The 20,043-nt window shown below is 37.9% G+C and overlaps 3 protein-coding genes and 1 long non-coding RNA gene across 7 annotated transcripts in view; 2 read left to right on the top strand and 2 right to left on the bottom strand.

Moving 5' to 3' along the window:
- PHKB (phosphorylase kinase regulatory subunit beta) overlaps window positions 1-7,082 on the bottom strand; it is a 63,829-nt gene extending 56,747 nt beyond the window's left edge. The window contains exons 1-3 of one of the 4 annotated variants that reach the window (XM_051629051.1): window positions 6,936-7,022; window positions 4,351-4,445; window positions 181-198 (exon numbers count right to left, since the gene is read on the bottom strand). In XM_051629051.1, coding sequence (XP_051485011.1) covers window positions 181-198; window positions 4,351-4,405 — 73 coding nt within the window. In that variant the 5' untranslated portion in view covers window positions 4,406-4,445; window positions 6,936-7,022. Of the gene's footprint in view, window positions 1-180; window positions 199-4,350; window positions 6,427-6,935 lie in introns of those variants that run through there. The other 3 variants (XM_051629050.1, XM_051629049.1, XM_051629052.1) reach the window with 3 other exon arrangements.
- The window catches only part of ZNF423 (zinc finger protein 423), a 920,137-nt gene extending 912,014 nt beyond the window's left edge, over window positions 1-8,123 (top strand). The window contains exon 7 of the transcript XR_007890535.1: window positions 8,111-8,123. The gene's annotated coding sequence lies outside the window, so the exon portion shown is untranslated. The remainder of the gene's footprint in view (window positions 1-8,110) is intronic.
- ITFG1 (integrin alpha FG-GAP repeat containing 1) overlaps window positions 7,216-20,043 on the top strand; it is a 68,331-nt gene continuing 55,503 nt past the window's right edge. The window contains exons 1-6 of the mRNA XM_051629058.1: window positions 7,216-7,410; window positions 10,758-10,830; window positions 11,631-11,776; window positions 13,415-13,472; window positions 14,077-14,151; window positions 16,458-16,552. Coding sequence (XP_051485018.1) covers window positions 7,230-7,410; window positions 10,758-10,830; window positions 11,631-11,776; window positions 13,415-13,472; window positions 14,077-14,151; window positions 16,458-16,552 — 628 coding nt within the window. The 5' untranslated portion in view covers window positions 7,216-7,229. The remainder of the gene's footprint in view (window positions 7,411-10,757; window positions 10,831-11,630; window positions 11,777-13,414; window positions 13,473-14,076; window positions 14,152-16,457; window positions 16,553-20,043) is intronic.
- The window catches only part of LOC127389008 (uncharacterized), a 106,727-nt gene continuing 94,997 nt past the window's right edge, over window positions 8,314-20,043 (bottom strand). Inside the window, exons 3-4 of the long non-coding RNA XR_007890537.1 lie at window positions 8,517-8,568; window positions 8,314-8,394 (exon numbers count right to left, since the gene is read on the bottom strand). This is a non-coding gene — a long non-coding RNA (uncharacterized LOC127389008). The remainder of the gene's footprint in view (window positions 8,395-8,516; window positions 8,569-20,043) is intronic.

Raw genomic sequence — 20,043 nt, 5'->3', positions numbered from 1 at the left:
TTAACTCATACATAGTATACTGTCCTTTGTGTGTGAAAGAGATTCAGAATGTCTACTTCTTGCAGACTGTTAACACCCATTGCTGCACCATGAAAAACAGTTGAGTATTCACAGGCAGACACACTTATAGACACAAGTCAGATGCTTAAAAAATAAAATTGTTCTAATTTACATACTTACCAGACAATCTGTGACCCTCTGTGGCCAACAGAGAAACAAAATAGAATTATCATAAACAAAAAGCATATTCTATTTCAGAGCATTCAAAGATTTCAGCTTTGTGCAGAAAGATGACTGAACAGAATGAGCATGAAAATGTCAAAGCACCACCATCTACAAATTATATTATTTTACATATTTGAAACTTTACTAGCAGAAATAAATGGAAACAACCAGATAAGACTGTTATGAAACAAAAAGGTGATTTTAATTCAAAGTTCAAGAAAATTAACCAAAATGAAGGTTTTATGCCTTGAAAAGTAATCCTTAAAATTACTCCCACTCTGAGTAGGAGAACTTGTTTAAAGGAACACTCAACATCAAAGTTTTCCACATACTCTTCATTAATGCCTCATTAGCATCTATATAGTTTATGTTTTGCTTGGGTGACTACACCATTCTGCTGAACAGATCCTGTGGTAAATTATGGTTTCTTAGTGTCATAATATAATCAAAAACAAGAAACAGAACAGACATGAAGCTAGCTGCTCCCACCATGTGCTTTAGTAGTGAGAGAATAAGCCAGTGGAAGCTATTTTTAGGATAGCTAAAAAAAGCCTATACATACTCTTTTCCAAAATCGATTTAATAACACATTTCACAAGAAAAAACCTGCCATAGGAAACTATTTTCAATTACATACTTCAAATAGGTTCTCAAACTGAGAAAAATTACAGCAGCAAGACTGCAACTCTTAAACGTAAAAGAATGACATATGCAAACACTACCCTTGAGTTCTCAGTCTGTACATTATCATTCAGAAACAGAGAAGGAGGACACTAACTTTAAATACTATTTTCCATAAACATCTCATTTCATTGTCACCAGACAGTGTTTTACTTTAGGTAAATAAGTAGATATGCTAGGAAGGAATATAAATAAATATCTTATTTAGTATTCTTCCAGCTGTATACCAGTGTAACACCCTATACAAAATTTAAATAGGGTAGTTCAGATTTTCTCCCACAAAGAATGAAGTATGCCCATTATTTCCTTACATCAGAATTGGATTGCTGCAATTCAGTAACTGCTAAAAAATGACTAAAAAAAACACAGATAGAAAATCAAAGTGTTGCTTCCTGCATTGGTATACGTAATGTCTGATTTGAAACCCCTCAAAACCTTGAGTTGGACCCAAGTCCAATTAAACCTGCGCTTGTCTTCAGATATTGCACTGTCCATTATATTCACATTTTGCATTTCATTTCCTACCACTTAGAGGTTCTAGAGAATATGACTTCACCATTCTTCAAGTTGAAGAATTACTAACAAGGATAGTAATTTCCTTTCTAAGTATTAGTGAACAGGAAGAAATCTGAAACAGCCCAATAGCTGGTAACAGACACATCAATTGCTAGTGCAGCAATAAAGTAATTGACAGACAAGGTATTTCTGTCTTAGCTAAGACATGGAAATAATAAGAAAACAATATCCAGCAGAGGAAACTCAAATGTACAACAATTCCAGGAAGAAATTTATAAGTTAATTATCAGAATACAAAACTGAAGAAAAATGAGGGAATTTCTCTGAGGTAAGCTATTAGCACTGTAAATACTTTTGTATATAAAACCTCTGGAGGCTGAGAATATTATGTTAACCTTGTGTTAGAGTACTTTCCCATCCACTTCATATTTATTCCAGTTACACTTGAGATTAGCATTAATTGCTCTTCAGGGATGAGCTGTAAACTGCCTAGATATTTAGATTTAGAAGCTGTGGCCAACATTTTGAAGCCCTGCTCCTAAATTCTATCTACAGCAGCTTTGTACACCCACACATCATTGAAGACGGCAACAACTGAAGATACTAAAAAAAACAAGTATCAGAATGGAATTCTAGACCTAATGTTTGGATAAAGATTTGCATATTTCATCATGGATTGATTATGCAAATTTTGCAAAGTGCAGATTTTTAAAACAACCAGCCAAACACACGCCTCCCCAGTGTTTAATAACAAACAAATGGAAACAACATGGGAAGAATTTTATTTCCAGCACTTTATCGAAAGAAAAAAATGAAATGTTTACCCACATAATTAAAACATCAGGGACAAAACAACAAAAAAAAAACCCTGAAAACACCAGATTTCTTTCTAGATTTGATAAGAATAACAACCGACCACAGTCCTTTAATGTAACAGTAGTTCTTGAATGTAATCCAATACTTCAGACTTGAACAAGTTCTGGATCTCAGATCACAGTAACTTTCACTCCCAGTACTAGCATAGGCAATAACATCTTCACGCTACTGAAGTTGTTAAGACCAAAGAGTTTTATTTCTCCACACAGCAAAGTCTTAAGAATTTATATCACATGAACATATCCTCTCAACACCATATTTCCTTTCCCTCAAGACTTCAGCTACCTCTCCTGAGCTCAGACTTAATACAGGACTAGAAGAAACACTGTTGGATACAATACAGTTTGTTTTGATAGTTGTCTGCTATGAAACGCATCTGCTGTTTAAGTCCAAACACACATAGTTGAGCAAGGTGGTAGTAGAAAATAATTTCCAGAAGCCCTTCCACCAGAAGTAAAATTAATTTCTCACATATGTAAACATCTAAACTTTAAACCCATTAACTTAACATGTACCAACTACGTTGTTGCTGGTGGGCATTTTTAATCACTACAAACAGAAGAAAACTATGATCTCATACCTGACCCTGCTCTGAGCAAGAGGCTAAAATAGATGACCTCCCAACACCCCTTCCAAACTCAACTGTTCTACAATTCAATGAAAACATGGTACGGAAATTCCAGGAGAGGGGCTAAGGGAGGAATAAGAAAAAGGTATTAAGGTATTCCTCTATCTGAGTAAACATTAGTAGTGAACACAAGGTGCAATATGTTACCTAGGATGAGTGATGATAACACATGTAAAAATAGTTTCATTTACATGGTTTCAAAGTGACAAAAATTTTCAACTATCATTTGTCAAGAAACATCGTACGTTAGACTGTGCATGTAATCAATTAGAAATTACTGGAAAAGGAAGAATATGTACAAACTTAATTTGTCCTTTCTCTTTTTCCTAATAATCTGAAGTGATTTCTCTCTACAGTATGAGACTGAAATTCCTGATTTCAGGATTTACAGTAACTAACAACACACAGAAGTTACCGAACACCAGAAATAAAACACAGACCATCACACTATAACACAGGAGCTTGACATAACCAAAATATACCAAAATGCCAAAGTCTGCCACACAAGCCTTGCAATGCGAAAAGCAAGGCCAGAATACTCCAGGCAGTCACTGACATTTAACTGCAAACTCAGCAGCTCTTAGAACTACTACAATTTAGCATTAGAAAACCAGAAAGCTCAAGTATTAATATAATAATTAGGAAAGAGCAATTTTTTTATTATAGTATTAACACTTCACGTGTCCTCTGTCATTAAGATAGGCAAAACAGCAATGCCACAGGCAGGTCAGGGTAGTTCAAGTGGCTCCACTGTGGCAAGAGACAGCAGAAACCCCCTTACCAAGTTACGCTCACCAGCACTTGTACTGCTTCTGCATTTCAACACAAACTAAACAAGAAGCCTACACAGTTTTCCCCAGACGAGCTAGCTTCACATATGGGCACATTTGTTCCAGTCAAACTCTTTTCAAAATACATTGAGCTAAATGGGTCTTGCCAACTTCATAGATTCTAGCTTCTGTTGTACCTAGAGAGAAGCTGTGCCTGGGGACTTTATTTTGCTTCCACTTAATTTCCAAAAGCCAAGCTTTGGAACAATGACTGACTTAAAGGAAATTTTACTTCTTTTCTCTAAACCAGTCATGTTGGGTTTTTTTTAGGAGTCAACTCTAAACACCATTCTTAGTGCATCTTTCACATGATCATCATCTTAAAAGGGAAATTCCAGTTCAGAGACTGTTACACTGTGAGATACTTACAAAACCAAAAACAAACAAAATGGGAAGATCTGAACAATAGATTTCAATCTAAGTAGATTCCAATTTTCAGAAATTTTCACTGAAAGAGCTTGAATTTTTATGTTCTACTGTATAGTGCTAAAAAGCTGCTAGCACAAAACACTGCATGAAACACGAAACACACAATTACTTTTTATTAAGCTAAACATTCACAAACAAAAACAAAACACAGAACTGCACACTTACCAAATTTTAAAAAAGCATGCGCAGAGGAGGTTCTGTCATCATCCAAATTGGCCATTTCAAATTGGTGCAGCTAATCACAAACGTCTCAGGCTAAGCTACAGTAATTTTCAAAACTGTTTAGTAAATGTTAAAGGCAATCAGCATTAAATTAAGTGAAAGCAATGTTAGTGGAGTTATTAACATGACAGTGCACAGCACAAAGGGTTGCAAAATTTCATTACATTTTATGTTTCCCTCTTCTACCCTAAAAATTGGCTTTATTTTCTTTTACATCCATAAAACTAATTTGAGTAAAATGACACAGCCTATACAAAGTCCATCTTTTGGACATTAGACAGTAGATTTGTTATTCAATAGGAAATTTGCTACTAACGTCAAGAGGTGCTGAATAAAATTTATTTTATTTATTTCAAATCAAATAAAAATACCAATTTAGCTAGTTTATACAAAAGTGTTAAGTAATAGTGAGCACGGGGAGCTAAAATTCTGCTTATGCATAGTACTGCTTTTATCCCATGTGGAATTTACATTAGAATGTTTCTTGCAGTCATATATATCGCTTATGGCACTGAATAGCTCAGTTATTTGAAGTAGAACATACTCCAGTTTGGGATGTAAAATAAGAAAATTCTGTTTGAAATCATTTGGACAAGTTTTTTCAAATCTTTCAGCATTTTGTTTTTTAAGTAACCAAAATTTCACAAGCTGCAGGTCAACCAACTAAAAAGTATCGTTATAACCTGCTCTTAACTGTTAATTATCACAGTAGCAACAAATGGAATGGTATTTCATCGCTCAAGGAAGGGAAAGAAAAAATTCTCACTATAGTTTGGTTTTACTGGCAAAAAATAATTCGTAATTCTATATACATAAACATGAAGCTATGGATTATACCTCCTACGTGACAGGGTCTTACGTCATACTTTGCTGTTGGCTACAAAACATTAATCACTCAAGCATTTCATGCACATCTGTCTATACTTCATGTTTACAGTATCCTACTCAAAGAACCATACTAAAAGCCAAACAAAACAATCAGTACCCTTTGTAAAGTGGGACTATCAAGCAGAGACTTCAACTGATTCACAACAGTATGGAGGGAGTTCCTGCCACTGTCAATGACTGTACCAACTCCAACTCTTTCTCACAGTGCCAGAAAGGACATATAACTCTTAAGTTATACAGATTTCAACATACTTACAAAGATGCAGTAAATTTCAAAAACAATAGATAAAATGTTATCTGAAGGATTATATAAAAAATTTAATTCTTAAATCAACTCTTTTGTCAGAAAAGCATTTCAACTAAAATTATCTTTATTCCTTGAGTAAATAAATGTATTCAGTTACTATATAAATGACAACATCTCTATGAACAGGAAATGAAGGAAGTGAACTACAAAAAGAAGGCAGGAGCAGTTAAGAAAAACTCAAGCATTTTAAACTATCCAAATGCCTTCCGCACTCACAGGGCCCAAGTTTGCAGGGGAATCCCCAAAAAGTCACCCTGCTGCCTAGGGACCCAGGATTCACCTACTCCCCAGGTTCCAGACTGCACTTTGGACAGCTCTGTGGCTATATTTGTCATTCGATTGCCAGATAACCATATAACTGGCCACCAAGTAACAACTCACTTACTGGACAGTCTCAGTCAAGGTGTTTTGCAAATTAATACTATACATAAGTAGAATTTTTAAAGCCATATGAATCAGACCAGTCATTTATCAATTAATTATCTTTCTGAGAGGCCTCATAAAGCCATTTTCTTTCCACACTGACTGATTAGTCATTACCACAAGTCAAATCAATCGAATATGCAAATAAGGAAATAACGACTGAGTTTCACAAGCATGTATAACCTATCAATAAGCACCACAGGGCTCACTTGGAAATGTACTTCCCTTAGAACACGAATAATTAAAGCCCTACTAAGACTGGATTTTCTTAAAAAAAAAACTTAAAAAATTACAAAATCGGGTTTTTGAACTTCGGAAATTCAAGCCAACTTGGTAAATACCATCCTTTCATTTAGGACTGCCACGCAGTCCAACTTCAGAACAAGAAACGCTCACGATAAAAAAAACCCACAACAAACTACCCAAGGGAAACGTGGCAACCTGTGGCGCCGCTGCCCGAGTGCCTGCAATTTTAGAGACCTTCACCGCTCGATGAATGCCCAGAACTGCCGGCAGCCCCCCCGCCAGCAGCAGCGCCTGCAGCACCGCGCTGCCCGCAACCACCGGCACCTCCCCCGCACCCAGGGGCCCCGCGGAGGGGCGGGAGGCGCCGAGCCCGCGCGCACGGGCCGTTGGGGAGCGCCCGCCCGCCCCGCGCGCCGGCGGCAGGTGCGGGGCGCGCGCGGCCGCTCAGGGCCTCGGCGGGGCCGGGGGGGACACGGCCCGTCCGGGGGGGACACGGCCCGGCCCGGCCCGGCCGGGGGTGCGGGGACGAGGCCGGCCGAGAGCTCGGGGAGGGCGGCGGGGCAGAGGGAAGCGGAGCGGGGCGGTTAGTGCAGAGGGCAGAGGCGCTGGCGAGGAGAGGAGAGGGAGCCCCCGAGCTCCTCTCGGGCAAGCCAAGAGGTCAGACCTGAACGTTTAGAGCGAGCTCGCAGCTCCAGCATCTTCCAGCTCACATCGGCCATATGGGCCGGCGCAGAGGCCGCTGCTGCCGCCGCCATCCCGGGGAGGGAGGACGCGCCGCTCGGTCCGGACCCCGGAGCCGGGCAGCAGGCTCCGCCTGGTTGCTCACGCCCGCCGTAAAGAGCCTCGCGCAGGCCGTCACGCCGCCGTCGCAAAGGCGCCGGGTCCGTCCCGGAAGCGAGCGCTGCGGCGCCGTAAGTGATGCGGGCGGGGGCGGCGCGGCAGGATGCGGGGCGGCGGGATGCGGGGCGGCGGGCCCGGGCTCGGTCTCGGGCTGTGCCTGCTGCTGGCCCTGGCGGGGCCCGGCGAGGCCCTGCAGAACGTCACCGCTCAGCTCTTCGGGACGGAGGCCTACGGGACCTTGGCGGCATTCGGAGACTTCAACTCGGACAAGCAGACGGACCTGTTCGTGCTGCGGGGCGGTGAGCGAAGGGCGGGAGGGGGATGCCGCGGTTACCGGCGGCTGGGTGTCTCCGCAGCAGCCCCAGGAACGCTTTGGGGTGTTCCCCGCCTGTCACTGGGGGGGGTTCCCGTTTCGAGGCTGCCCCGTGGGCCGGGGTGACACCTGCGGCGGGGCCGTTTCTGCCCCGGCCCCGCAGAGATTGCCCGCTTCAGGAGGCTTGTGTGGGAGGGGAAGGACTTTCCCGGTGGGAGCTGCCGTGCCGGGAGCGGGACTCGGTGGTCCTTTTGGGTCCCGTCCTGCGTGTCCCTCGCCTGGGCTCTGGAGCGGGTGTTCAGTGCTCGGGCCCCTTTGCAGTGTTGCTGAGCACAGCCAACAAGAAAACTGTTTTCACGGCTAAAATGGACATTTGCTTTGCTCCTGAGGTATTTCCTGTATGGGAAGATGTATTTGCTACTTGCACTAATAGACGGGTTCATATTAGGCGAGAAATGGTTTTCTTTCAAGTTGGATTTATAGTTATGAAATGATCTTAAGACTTAGTCGTACAGAGGGAATGGTAACAAATAGGTTTTTGCTCCTGCTTTCAAAATGTTTTGGGTAACAGAGATGAACACTGTACAGTTGTAAAGGAGATAAACTGCTGATTATCCAGCCTGAACTGCTATGTTAAAGTGGAAGGCTAAATAAATGTGTTCCATGCAGCAGTCACATGGCGTGAGTTTTTGTACAGGCTTCAGACATGAGGTTACCCCAAACCAGGCTTATTATCAGTGGTCAGTATTATTTGCAGATGTTAATCTTGGATTACTTTACTGACTTAAAGCTGCACATTAAGATAATAAATGTATTCTCAAATTCAGCTTTTTTTTTTGTTCCTTCCATCTCAAGAAATGTTTCTGTAAGTAGCTTCAGTAAAGCATGAGTGACTTTCCCATCTAGTTGAGATATTTAAATGCATGGCTTCTTGAAAATGCTCCACTGGCTCATCTACTGGAAACATACCCTGAGATATCAGATTAAAAATGAATGTCAGGTATAAAAGATTTAATTTTTACTTATCTTTCAGGTGAATGTGTATGAAAAGATAAGTGTGTATATATATAAAGTTTTATAAACAAGACTTACAGTTCTTTGCTTCTGCACAGCAGGACTTTCTACAGTTTTCCTACTTCATACTCTGTAAAAATGAGAAATAGCATACATGAAAACATTATTTATATCTTGACAAAACGTAGCTTTAAAAATATAGAGCACACCCTTTAAACAAAAAACAAACACCAATTCTAAATAGAATTCTAAGTAGTAGAATAAGCAGTAGTCAATTACAACTAGTGGTGAAGAAGTGAGCATTGGAGGTAATACTTGGAGGAACAGTGATCTGGTAAAGAAACCCAGTCCTAATAAGTCTGACCCTTAATCAATAAATTGGGACAATGTCTTGGGCCATTTGCTGGATTTATAAGTGCTGTTCTGATCTTCAATTACTTTATTTGATTCACAGTTATGTGTTATGTGTGTTACGTGCTCAGGTGCATGAGAGAAAAATCAGTTTGTATGTGGAGCTTTGTCAGAGAGTGTAAACTAGGTAAATGTAAAAGGTAAGCTAGATCCAAAAGTATTTTGTTACAAGGAGAGTTCAAATTACCACTGGACCCTGGGATTAGTAAATTTCTGACACTGAGATATTGGAATGAATGGAATTGTGCATCCACTTACCTGTTTTGTGAGTGTATGTGCAAAACAGGGATAAAAGGGGAAGCTTGAGCTGTTCACGTTGAACCTGCCACCTTCTAGTTGTGTTTGATGCCTCTTCTAGTACTACAGGGCAGAGTAATCATTCCCCTGGTAACCTTCTGTGTTTCACTGGGGCTTCTGAAAACTTGGGCAATATTCTCACTCAGGTGTTCAGACTGAAGACTTATAATCTACATAATTGCTGTTTGCATGGAAACTGATCCCATTTCTCACCCTCCTATGTATTTTTTTTCCCTTTCTTTGGTGTACTTTTTGAGATGAGAGGACAAGAACTGCAAACAGCATCTAGGATGTGTGCACTGTGGATTGATGTAGTGGCATAGAGATTTTGTTTTCTGTTCATCTAATCATCTCCAGTAGTCAGTTTGTTTTGACTATTGATGAGCATTGAGCTGGAATTTTCATAAATCTATCTTCAGTGACCATAAGAATGTCATTTTTGAGTGGTATAATTGACTTGGAACCTGGTATGTGTGAAAACACATTTGCTACTTCATCTTCAGTACTTTACCACAGAGGTGATGAAAAGGCAGGTGAAAGTCTGTAGCGTGAAATCAGAATTACAAGTTTGAACAGTCAACCCACAGCTTTATTATCAAAAGCTTAACCAGCCAGCAGGCTGCTTCACCTTACTGCATGCCAACTTTTTCAGTCACCCATGAACGTGCAGTGAAACCCAGGCTTGATTAGCTTGCCAGATGGGACTGCACTTTTTGCCCCTGTACATTTTGACAGGGTTTGTTTTCATTTACTCATATGCTGGCATATTCTTCTTGGTAAATATGGCAGTTATCTGTTTTTTCACAGCCAAGAAGCTTGTAGTCTGCTATTTCACATCTGTGGACTTTGCCATAAAATGATGCTCTTGAAATACACTATGGTAGCTTGGGTTTGGAGCCATAAAATTATTTTTTATTAGTTAACCAAGTTCTTGCAGTTTGGGATGCTAGAGATGAGTTCTGTGGAGAATGCAGAAAACAAACCTAATAAAGGATGAGTATAAAACCTTGACTGTTATTTTACGTGCAGAAGTAAGTGCATGTTACTTGTGGTTTACTGACTGAAAATGCATTTCATCATTCAGGTTAAAATTCTTCTTTTTCTTCCCCAAATGTCAAGTATTTGCACAACGTAAAATATAGGCTTGCATTTAGATCTTCCTGAAATAATTAAATTACAGGGGCTTGAATCATTGCCTCTAAGTGAGGAAATGCTGCAGGGACCCAGGTTACTCCTGTGAGTTTCACTTATAGTCCTTTTGTCAGTCAACCTGGGGGAACAGTATCAGATTCTGCTACGTCAGAGACAGTATTAAAATAATTAAGTTGAGTTTAGCTTTTAAGCTTTAGTTATTTCTATGGAACTGATGCCTACCATTTTTCCATGTGTAATCTTTCTTTACTTGTTATAGGAAGTTTTATTTAAACTAGATATATGTGTTGAAGAAGGGCTTCTTTGGCTTCCTTTTGAATGAGGAGGAAGTAGTATAACAAGTCTTTCAAAGTTTTTGCTACTGTGGGGAATGACTATTTGTGGCATAATTTTTGAGTTGTTTTTGTATATAAGCAATTTACAATCCTCTGTTATTTATTGTTTTACTTGCTTTTGCAGGAAATGAGCTAATTATCTTTTTGGCTGACCAAAAGGAACCCTACTTTAAGCCCCGTGTTAAGTTACCAATGAAGTAAGTATTGATATTAAATGTTAAAAGGTATATATACCCATAATGTTACTACAGGATATGTTACTGCCTGTAATAATGCTTACAAATAGTATCATGTTTATCAGAAGCTAAATTGCTGTTATAGCTAAACTTCATGTTCTGTGTTTTTGTGGGTTTTGTTACTCCCTCCTATTTTGGAAAGAGATAATTTGTTTAGTGCATTAGAAGTTATCTGCTTTTAATTCTTAAGAGAATGAGCCATGTTTGTGTTTGCAAACAGGGTCTCTGAGTAGGTAACTTAGTAAAAAAAAGATAGAGCAAACACATGTAGGGAGGAGTGGTAAGATGTGGCAGAAGATGGGAGGAGATGACATTGTCTTTAAAAAGATCTAGCTGCCTGTCTGACTCCTGCTGCTTGAATTGCTCTTGTTGCTTTATGGTCTTGCTCTTGGAAAGCAACCAAAAAGATGCTGAAACACATTTTTGAGGACTTGTTCTACAACAAATGAAGGGATTTAATGAAGTCTAGGTAGCATTAACAAATAGGAGTTAGCTGAAGCATTCCTGTTAGTTGAAGTTTAGAGTTAAAAATGGCATCCTGCCTTGTACACTGCAGAATGCTTGATTTGAAGCTACTTTTGCAATAGATAAGGACTTACAAAAAAGCAAGGTTGCTGAAGGACAATGTTGTATTGGACCAACTAATAATACCTGGGACGAAAAGGCAAGCCTTTGAACACACAAGTGCTTCCAATTTTCATGCACACATTTGTACAGTTATTCGCATGTGGGTTTTTGTTTGTTTGTTTCTTTTATTTTAGATCTCTTGGTGTTACCATAACCAGTGTAGTTCCTGGAGATTATGATGGTGATTCACAAATGGATGTCCTCCTGACTACCCGGGCACAAAATCACGGCAAAGATGAACTTTCAGTGTTTATTTTTTGGGGGCACAACCAAACATTAGGTGAGTTGCTGAGACTGTTTATTAATATGATTGTTAGGCTTTTTAATAACTCAAAATATTGTCAGCAAGTTGTAACTCATTTTACAGTGTATTGATAGTTTTTACAAGTAAAACAGAGATGAGCAGCTACTCAGCTTCATACCTGTGTAGTATTTGGCTGTTACAGTTTTCAGTTAATTAATAAAAGTGAGCAAAGCTAAAACTCTTGCTTTATATCATGTGACAGACATAAGCAAACAATATTAGTTTGACAGTAACTGACTAACTCAAGATCTGCTTTTCATGGCTTTCCCATTACGCATCTCAGCTTCACAAAGATGATCTTAAAAAAATTACCTTTAATTTAAAATGGGCTGAGAATCTGATAGAGAGTTGAGTGCATAAACTTTCAGAATATCAAACTTACAAACAGTAATATAACACTCTTACTTGTGTTAAACCAAATTATTTAAAGACAGTGACACACTGAAGTAGGTTTTGAGAGGGAGGTTTCTAGAGTCTCTATCATTGGAAGTTTTCAAGACTCTTTTAGCAGTGTTCTAGCTGATTCCATCTTAAGATTCATGGACTGTGTCAACTCTTGAAGTCTCCTGTTTTCTGTTGACTTTGCTAGCAAGTGGTTTTGGAAAGAGTTTATTGTTTGAAGGAGGACAGAAAAGCAAAAGAAGATACTCTTAAGTCCATAAAAACTACTGAAGAATAATGACTATTATAAACAACTATGTTATAAAATATTTACAGGTGAGGCAATTGATGGTCTTAGGTACTGTTGCTTCTGGCTTCAATCAGAGGTGAAACAAGCCAACTGGGAAAGTGCACTGGATTGAATATTAAGGGAACAGGAGGTATCTGTAGTATTGGAAAGGACACAAATTATTTGGATTAATTTATGCTGTCTTGCTTCTGAATAAACAACCATTGGGAGAGGCACAAATGAGCATATGGGGCTTAGAGGAGTCGCAGATGAATTCAGGCAGTGGTCAGTGTGTAGTGAGGCTACTGGGAAGGTACGTGGTGCTTTCGTGGCTAATGGAACTGTGACAAGTCAAGAGGAGGGCACTGTCATAAAATGTGGAAACTGGAAAGAAGACAAACATTATGGAGAAGCTAAGGAAATGGGGATGATCCGGCAAGGAGTTTGGATTACAAGTGAAAGTGAAGTCTGAGAGGTGATAACCTGATTAGGACTTCAAATCCTCACTTCCCATTTAAGCAGTCTACCTCTAATTTATTTCTAGCACTCAATGTCTATGATTAAGAACGATTCCTACAGTGACAAAACATTAAACAGGGGTCTTATGTCCAATGTTAAATTCTTAGACTGTCTCCATCCCAACTATTTCAGGTTTTGTGTGTGTATGAGATTCCAGTCATACATAGAAATAGGTTTCACTAAGATCTATTTAAAATAATTTGTTGAAGAGTTAGGTGGAAAGAGATGTTTCAGTATTTTAACTGTAACTCAACTTTCCTGCATAATTTCTGGAAGCCATTTAGTTGTTTCTACTCGGTGGTGGCTGATTTATTTTTTAATTGTAAAACTGATGGTTATAAATCAATAGAATTATGCCCAAGTTAAAAATGTGAATTACATCATCAATTTGGCAACTAATTCAAATGGTTATTTTCTGTTTTCAGATCTTAACCATAAAAGTATGATAAATAAGACTTTTCATGATGAGCCTCTAGTAATGGAGTAAGTATGACCTACTTTTTTAGAAAGCAACATTTATAATGGTGGCTAAGAGCAACTCAAATATAATGTAATGCTAAAATTTTAAACACATGCTCTTTATCTTAAGAACTGTCTGATTTGTGTAGTATGAACTGTTCTAATAAAAGATGATGAAACATAGCAATCATCTTTATAAATCTTCTATATGATATCAACCTGGCAAAAGTAACTAAATAAGCCTTTAATTTTTTTTTATTTCAGTACTCAGTTTTATGCAGAAAAAGAGCCATTCATTTTTTGGTGAATTTTTAAAGGAAAGCCCTTTCTGGCTTATCTGATTGAGCATGTACCCCTTTCAAGATGCACTTCCCTTTGTGAAATGCTGAACACAAGAGGGGGGAAACAGAGCTGGAAAATCAAATGCATGGTAGAGTGTACAATCTTGAAAGAAGCACAGTACTTACTACTAGCTCAGACAAGAGCCAAAAGCCAGAAAAGACTTCACAGCTGAAAATTCTTCATTGCTTGGTGGGAAAATGCTAACCAATTAGAGGTTAACCTAAGAACAGGTAATTTCTAATCCTATACTGACTAGGGTGATACTAAAATTGTTTTGCATTTTCAGCTTTAATGGAGACTTGATTCCTGACATCTTTGGTGTCACAACCGATTCAAATAAGCCTCAGATCTGGATAGGCGGGTAAGCAAAGGCTTTGTTCATTAGCAGGCATGTCAATAACTTCCTCATGGTGCATCCCCTTATTAAAGAGGCACAAGACTCGTGTTTAACTGGGACTTTGAAAACATATCAATCTCTCTCATTTCCATGTTCATCTTTAAACATTCTATGACACTCTGCATCTAACTTTTTAAGTATTGTTTTATAGGGGAAGTAGGTGCTTTGTAGGGGAAGCAGATGTTCCTTGAGAGCTGATAGGAGTATGGGTCTAGGGGCTTTGAAAAAGAAAAAAAGCCTAAAAAGAAGGTGACTTTTATTAGAACTCTTCCCTGATTTGGAGATTTTTCTCTCAATTGTAAAAGTATGTGCTCAAAAGATAGCAGAAAATATTTTTAGGATACAAGTTGGATTACAAATGTCAAAATAAATACATTGTTCTTAGCTTCGTGATTATATGAAAACCACTCTTGACATTTTCTTTCTGAACTATTTTTTTTGGCTGATAATAAATACTTGCAAAAATAAATACTTGCAAGTGTTCTCTTGGAGGATTAGCCAGTTGCTTGAAGAAATCTGCCATTTCTAACTTGCTATTTTGCTTTTAAGAGGAACTTAATAGGTTTGTCTAGAAGCTTCTGTGTGTTTCAAGAGAAATCCAGGTGATGGTGTTCCAGCTGTTTTAAGTTTGCATACAATCCGTACTTAATTTTATTTTAAAAGAGTGTATCAGGTAATCCTTGTGGCTTCCTTTAGCTATTGTTTCAAGATGTCTCTTACCACTGGAGAAATCAATGTGATGATTACTCAGTCCCTATGGCAACAATATATCCTCTTTCTATGGTGCATCTCCATGGCCCTTAAGAAATATTTAAATGAGGCTTTTCTCCCACCCCATTACCAAGTTAAACAAATCTGTACCTCTTCTTCCTAAATGGCTATTTTCCTTTCCTCAGAGATCGTTTAGAAGTGATGTAGTGTCAATAATATGTAAATGGAAACTATACCCTTCTCAGCAATATGGTTTTGGTCATTAATTCCAACTTGAATTTTATCACCATTACTTTTATTTAAATTGATGGCTTATGGAACAGATTTCAGATTCACAGTGGTGCTTCTGAACACTCTGCAATGATGATCTATTGAAAAATGTTATGATCTTTTGAAGATATGAAACAATGGGAAAGATAGGTTTAATTTTGTTGAAGAAATCCTTTCAGAAGCATTAGGCTACAAATAAACTTACTCATTACAGCTCAAAATCAGACTGAGGGATATAGGTAGCAGCATAAGCTATGTCTTGTACATAGAAAATAGCTTTATGTCATCTGTGTAGAAAAGCATTTTTCTTTTTTTAATCTAAAATGTTTTTATATTTATACTAGAACTGTATAAGGAACTTTCTTGGCTATCTTCAAAACTAGAAAAACCTACAGAAAATACTTAATAATTTATTTAGGATTAAGTGATTGTTTTTAACATTTCCAAGACTTAGTTACGATCTTTGGGAAGTAATCAGAAGCTTATTTTTTGTCTTGTCATAAAATAAGTCATGGAAGATAAGGATTTTAGTAATATGTATGTAATGTCACTGGGATAAACAAAGCCACTCCAGACAGTGGTAATATCACTGTCCTGACTTTGAGATTCTTCTGAGTGTATTAGCTAAAGGTTCTAAAAGTAACATGTCTGATGATTCAACTGCTGTGACTTCTGAAGGATTTGTTTTATTTCAGTGTGCTGCCAATAGGGAGGTTTGCTGGAAGTCCAGTCATTTGTAAAGAAAAGTATTAACCTGCTTAGGAAATGACAAAATTAGTCTCTAATCCATCATGATTTGAGAGCTTAATTATTATGTTGATTTTTTATTATTTTTTTTTTAAGTGACTGAAAATAAAGTCCATTTACAGGTAGCAGGCAGGAGCTGCTTTAACAGCATGTGATTATATCCATTTTTGCTCATCTTTATTAACCCAAAAGTAGATTTCAGAAGTACTAATAGCAAAACTACTTGAGGAAACTGGGGACGACAGCAATCAGTATCTCAAAATTTGCAGTCAAAGTCTATGCACTAAATTTCACTTTGTGGATTAAAAAAAAGTTATTTTAGTATTATCTAACTGAAGCCCCTGTGCCCCTTTGCAGAACCTTTCAAGCAATTACTCTGGTTACTTCATGTATTGTAAGCCAAGCAGGAAGTTTAGCTTAGCATTAGGAGAACATTTTCCATTTTATTTAAAGTTTCACAGAGTTTTTTTAAAAGCTATATCATAATGATTACCACTCCCCAGGTGCTGCTGAAACATACTGCTTTTTATTCTTGTCTGCAGGAACTTGTCATGGCATGCTGTGTTGGAAACTCAAAGTACAATGTATATACCACACTCTCATGCATTTATAGACTTAAATAATGACTTCACTGCTGGTAAGTCATAAATGTGTTAAATACCTTCCTAAAAATAGCACTAAGTATACTATGTAATGTATTGCAACTTCTGTATGATACTTTAGTAAATTTCACTGATGGTTGTAAAGAGTTGATTCTGGAATGTTGCACTTGGCAAGTACCTTGGCTACTTCTGATTTCTTTTATTTCTTTTCAATATCTACAGTTTTAAAATTCTGGCTTTTAAGAAATAACTGCCAAAATTAATAACCTAATAACATTTTGTACTTCTTGATGATAATGTAATCAGAATTGATGCTTGTTTGGAATAATGTTGTGTTTACCAGTAAAACATTTGTTAAGCTCTAGTATTCAGGTTGCAGCTGAATCAGAAGCAAAGCTATGTTTTCTTCATCTTGAGTATATATATTCTTTTGAGTTTTATAGTTCATTCAGAAGAATATTTTCATGACTGGACTTACATTTTTTTTCCTATAATTATAATAATTATTTTAATATTAATTCTATTTTGTTGTAGTTAATTCTACCACTGATTGAGAAAACAGCATGTGAGACTTCATTCTTCTGTTACTGTATGAGCAATCCTGTAGTTTATTTATAGTTCAGTGTTCACAAAAAAGTACTGGAGACAACTTTTCTTATGGTGGATAAACTGTACACTTCCTTTGGTGGTGGCTTTGTTTTGTTTGGAGTTTTTTTATTAAACACACAGTGCAAATTAGCCTTTGCTTATTACAGTGAAGCTACTCCTCACTTACATGCCAGGTTCATACCTCCAAGCACAGTTAAATATTGTGCTAAACTTAAATTTCCTCACACACTAAATTAATTCTGAAATGCTTTATCTGATGCTTGGTGTGCAATGTGCATAAATTTCTATCTACGAATCTTGGAAAAAAAGCCTATTTTTTTCCTATTTAGTAGCATGGGAATGAGAGAGGAAAGAGTCCATAAATTTAATTAAGATGCTTAGAAATGCTGGGGATTAAGTTAATTGCTTTAGTGCTTAGTCAAACCTTCATGTTCAGTTCTGGCATATTGCTGCATGAAGCTGTCAAGTGGAAATTCCAACTGGAAAATTAAATACACGGTTGCTTACCATAATCAGTGTCATGTAATAACAAATTCTTACACAGTTCTATAAATCTTTTGAAATTTTGTTTTGGTGGCATGGTCAGCATAGACAAGCAATCCAGGTAACACTTTAACATAAATATGTTGAAATCTAAACTCACTGGTAGGTAAAGTTAGGAAGCTTAGGTGGCTTACATAGCTCAATCACAGATCAATTTTTGCAAGAGTACACACAGGTTTTTATGCCAGTTAACTGCACAGAGAATGTCCAGAGAATTCCAGTTAGTGCTAGTGAGATATGAAAGTTCCTCCATTAAATAGAAATGAAAGTCAGGATCTTAGTGTGAGGACTACCAGGAGCTTTTATGGATTCCTATCTGTATTTACATCTCAAGATGTGAACAGAAGCTTGAAGCACTCCTTATAGAATGATCCTGACTTTTACTTGCCTATAACAGTAAGGATATCACACCTTAAGGTGAAATATGTGTTATGTTACAGCAACCTGAGGAAAATTTCAAGGAGAAGAATTCATTCTAAGAAGAAAACTGGAGATATTACCATCAAATTATTTTCTGGAAAAAATTTGTTTTGCTTCTAAGATGGGAATGTTAAATTGTTTTTTTTCCTGTCCCTATGAAAACTGGACCCACTGTGAACAAGGCAAATGTTGCTGAAAAATAATAGCTTATCAGGGATATCTGATATTTCATGACTGATGTGTTACTCCAAGACTGCCTGCTTCCAAAGTGAAAACTCACCCCTCATCTCATCCTGTCTGCACATTTATGTTGGTTCCCTGACATCAGCTGCAGTAACTACTCAGGAACTGGGGCTGAGCAGGAGCACAGTTTGCTCTCACTTGAGTTGTTAAGCTGATCCAACTTGCCATGCAGCTTCAGGATTGCCACAGCCATTGTAAGCACAGAGAGAAGGCAGGCTCCTATTTTAGTCGCAGCAGTTGTAGCCTGCCTCTAACCAGGCATGAAATTGCACCTTGAGTCTCCTTGTGACTCTTCAAAAAAAATCTGCTTCATGTTCTCAGCATGTCTCCTTTAATTTGTGTTAGTCTGTACAGAGTTGGGCAAGTGACTCACAGAAGCAGTATAAAAAAAAAAGGGGCAAAACAAAAACCAGCCTGGGTAATCATCTCTAAGGTACTGATAGTTCTGTGATTATAAATGCACCCTGCCAAACAGTGCCACGATAAGGTGCTGATACTACTGTAGTGTGCCCACAGCTAGTCCTGTGTCTTGCTCTGTGCAGTCTGGAATGACTTTGCAGAAAACAGCTGAAAGTGTCTGTTTGTTTAGGTCTGTCCCTTGTTAGCACAGCTGGGGTGGCACAGCCCTACTGTGCCCACAAAGAGAGGAGTGCCAGGGACGCTGGGTTATTTCTCAGTGGTGTCTGTTAATTATTGGTTGGATCAGGTAGAGCTAGTGAAGAGGAGAGGATTCTTGTGACTCAGTATTCACCTGCACTACTATTCTTGAGTTGGAACAACACCTCATTAAGAATAAGTCCTGGTATGCACTGAAATCATATTAATTAGGTGGTAGGCACTGAGGAGGATGTAGGTCTGCATGCTGAAATCCTGTGTTCCAAAATACTGAATCATGACATTAGATGATGCTGTGGTACTTTTTGCCTGAAAAAAAATCAGAGTATTTACTCTGATTTACAGACAATGGTAATATTAATTAATATGAAGGGATAGTTGTACCTAAAATGGATGCACTGAGTTTTGTGTACAAATAAAAACTGAACCTTCAGAATACACCATCTTTTACTTGGTTTGGGGTTGGTTTTTTTTAAGACTTTTGTCTAATATTCTGCAGTGTTTTGGAGCTCTTTGTATTCTGTAACACATGCAGCCAATTCAGCGATTTTTAGCTGCGCTATTTTTGGCAATTCTATCATTATAAACAGCTTAGGAGATTTCAAGTGTGCTTGACACTAAAAAAAAAAAAAGAGAGAGAAAAAATCCTTTCAGGTCTGAGAATCTTTTTGCTAGTTTATTGCCTTATGTGTTTTCAACATGCTGATATTAATCCCTCAAAACAGACCTTTTAACTGACACGTTTCTCCTGCTCTGGGAAAAATGCAGTTGAATTGTAATCATTTCATTATATGAAAACCTGTTCATAAAGATGTTTTTAATCCCTAACAATTCTTCATGAAGGGCTAACTGTGTAAGGATTTTATAAGCCAAAAATCCACTAACCAAAACAAAGATAATACTAATCTCTCTTGGTGAGAGAGAAACTAGGCTGTTTCAGATAGTAATGCTGCTGCTGTTTTTAAAGAAAGCATTACAATGTAGAAATCTTAGCTTCTTACAATTTTTAATTCATTTTATATATATTTTTTTTTTATAGTATATGCAAAAACAATAAAAAATTTAAAGTCTCTTCCATCTGTATTAAGCTTGTGTT

The sequence above is a fragment of the Apus apus genome, chromosome 11 (genome assembly GCF_020740795.1).
Source record: "Apus apus isolate bApuApu2 chromosome 11, bApuApu2.pri.cur, whole genome shotgun sequence".
Classification (NCBI taxonomy): Eukaryota; Metazoa; Chordata; class Aves; order Apodiformes; family Apodidae; genus Apus; species Apus apus.
The sequence above is the reverse complement of the archived record's forward strand: the minus strand, read 5'-3'. Positions and strand labels throughout refer to the sequence as shown.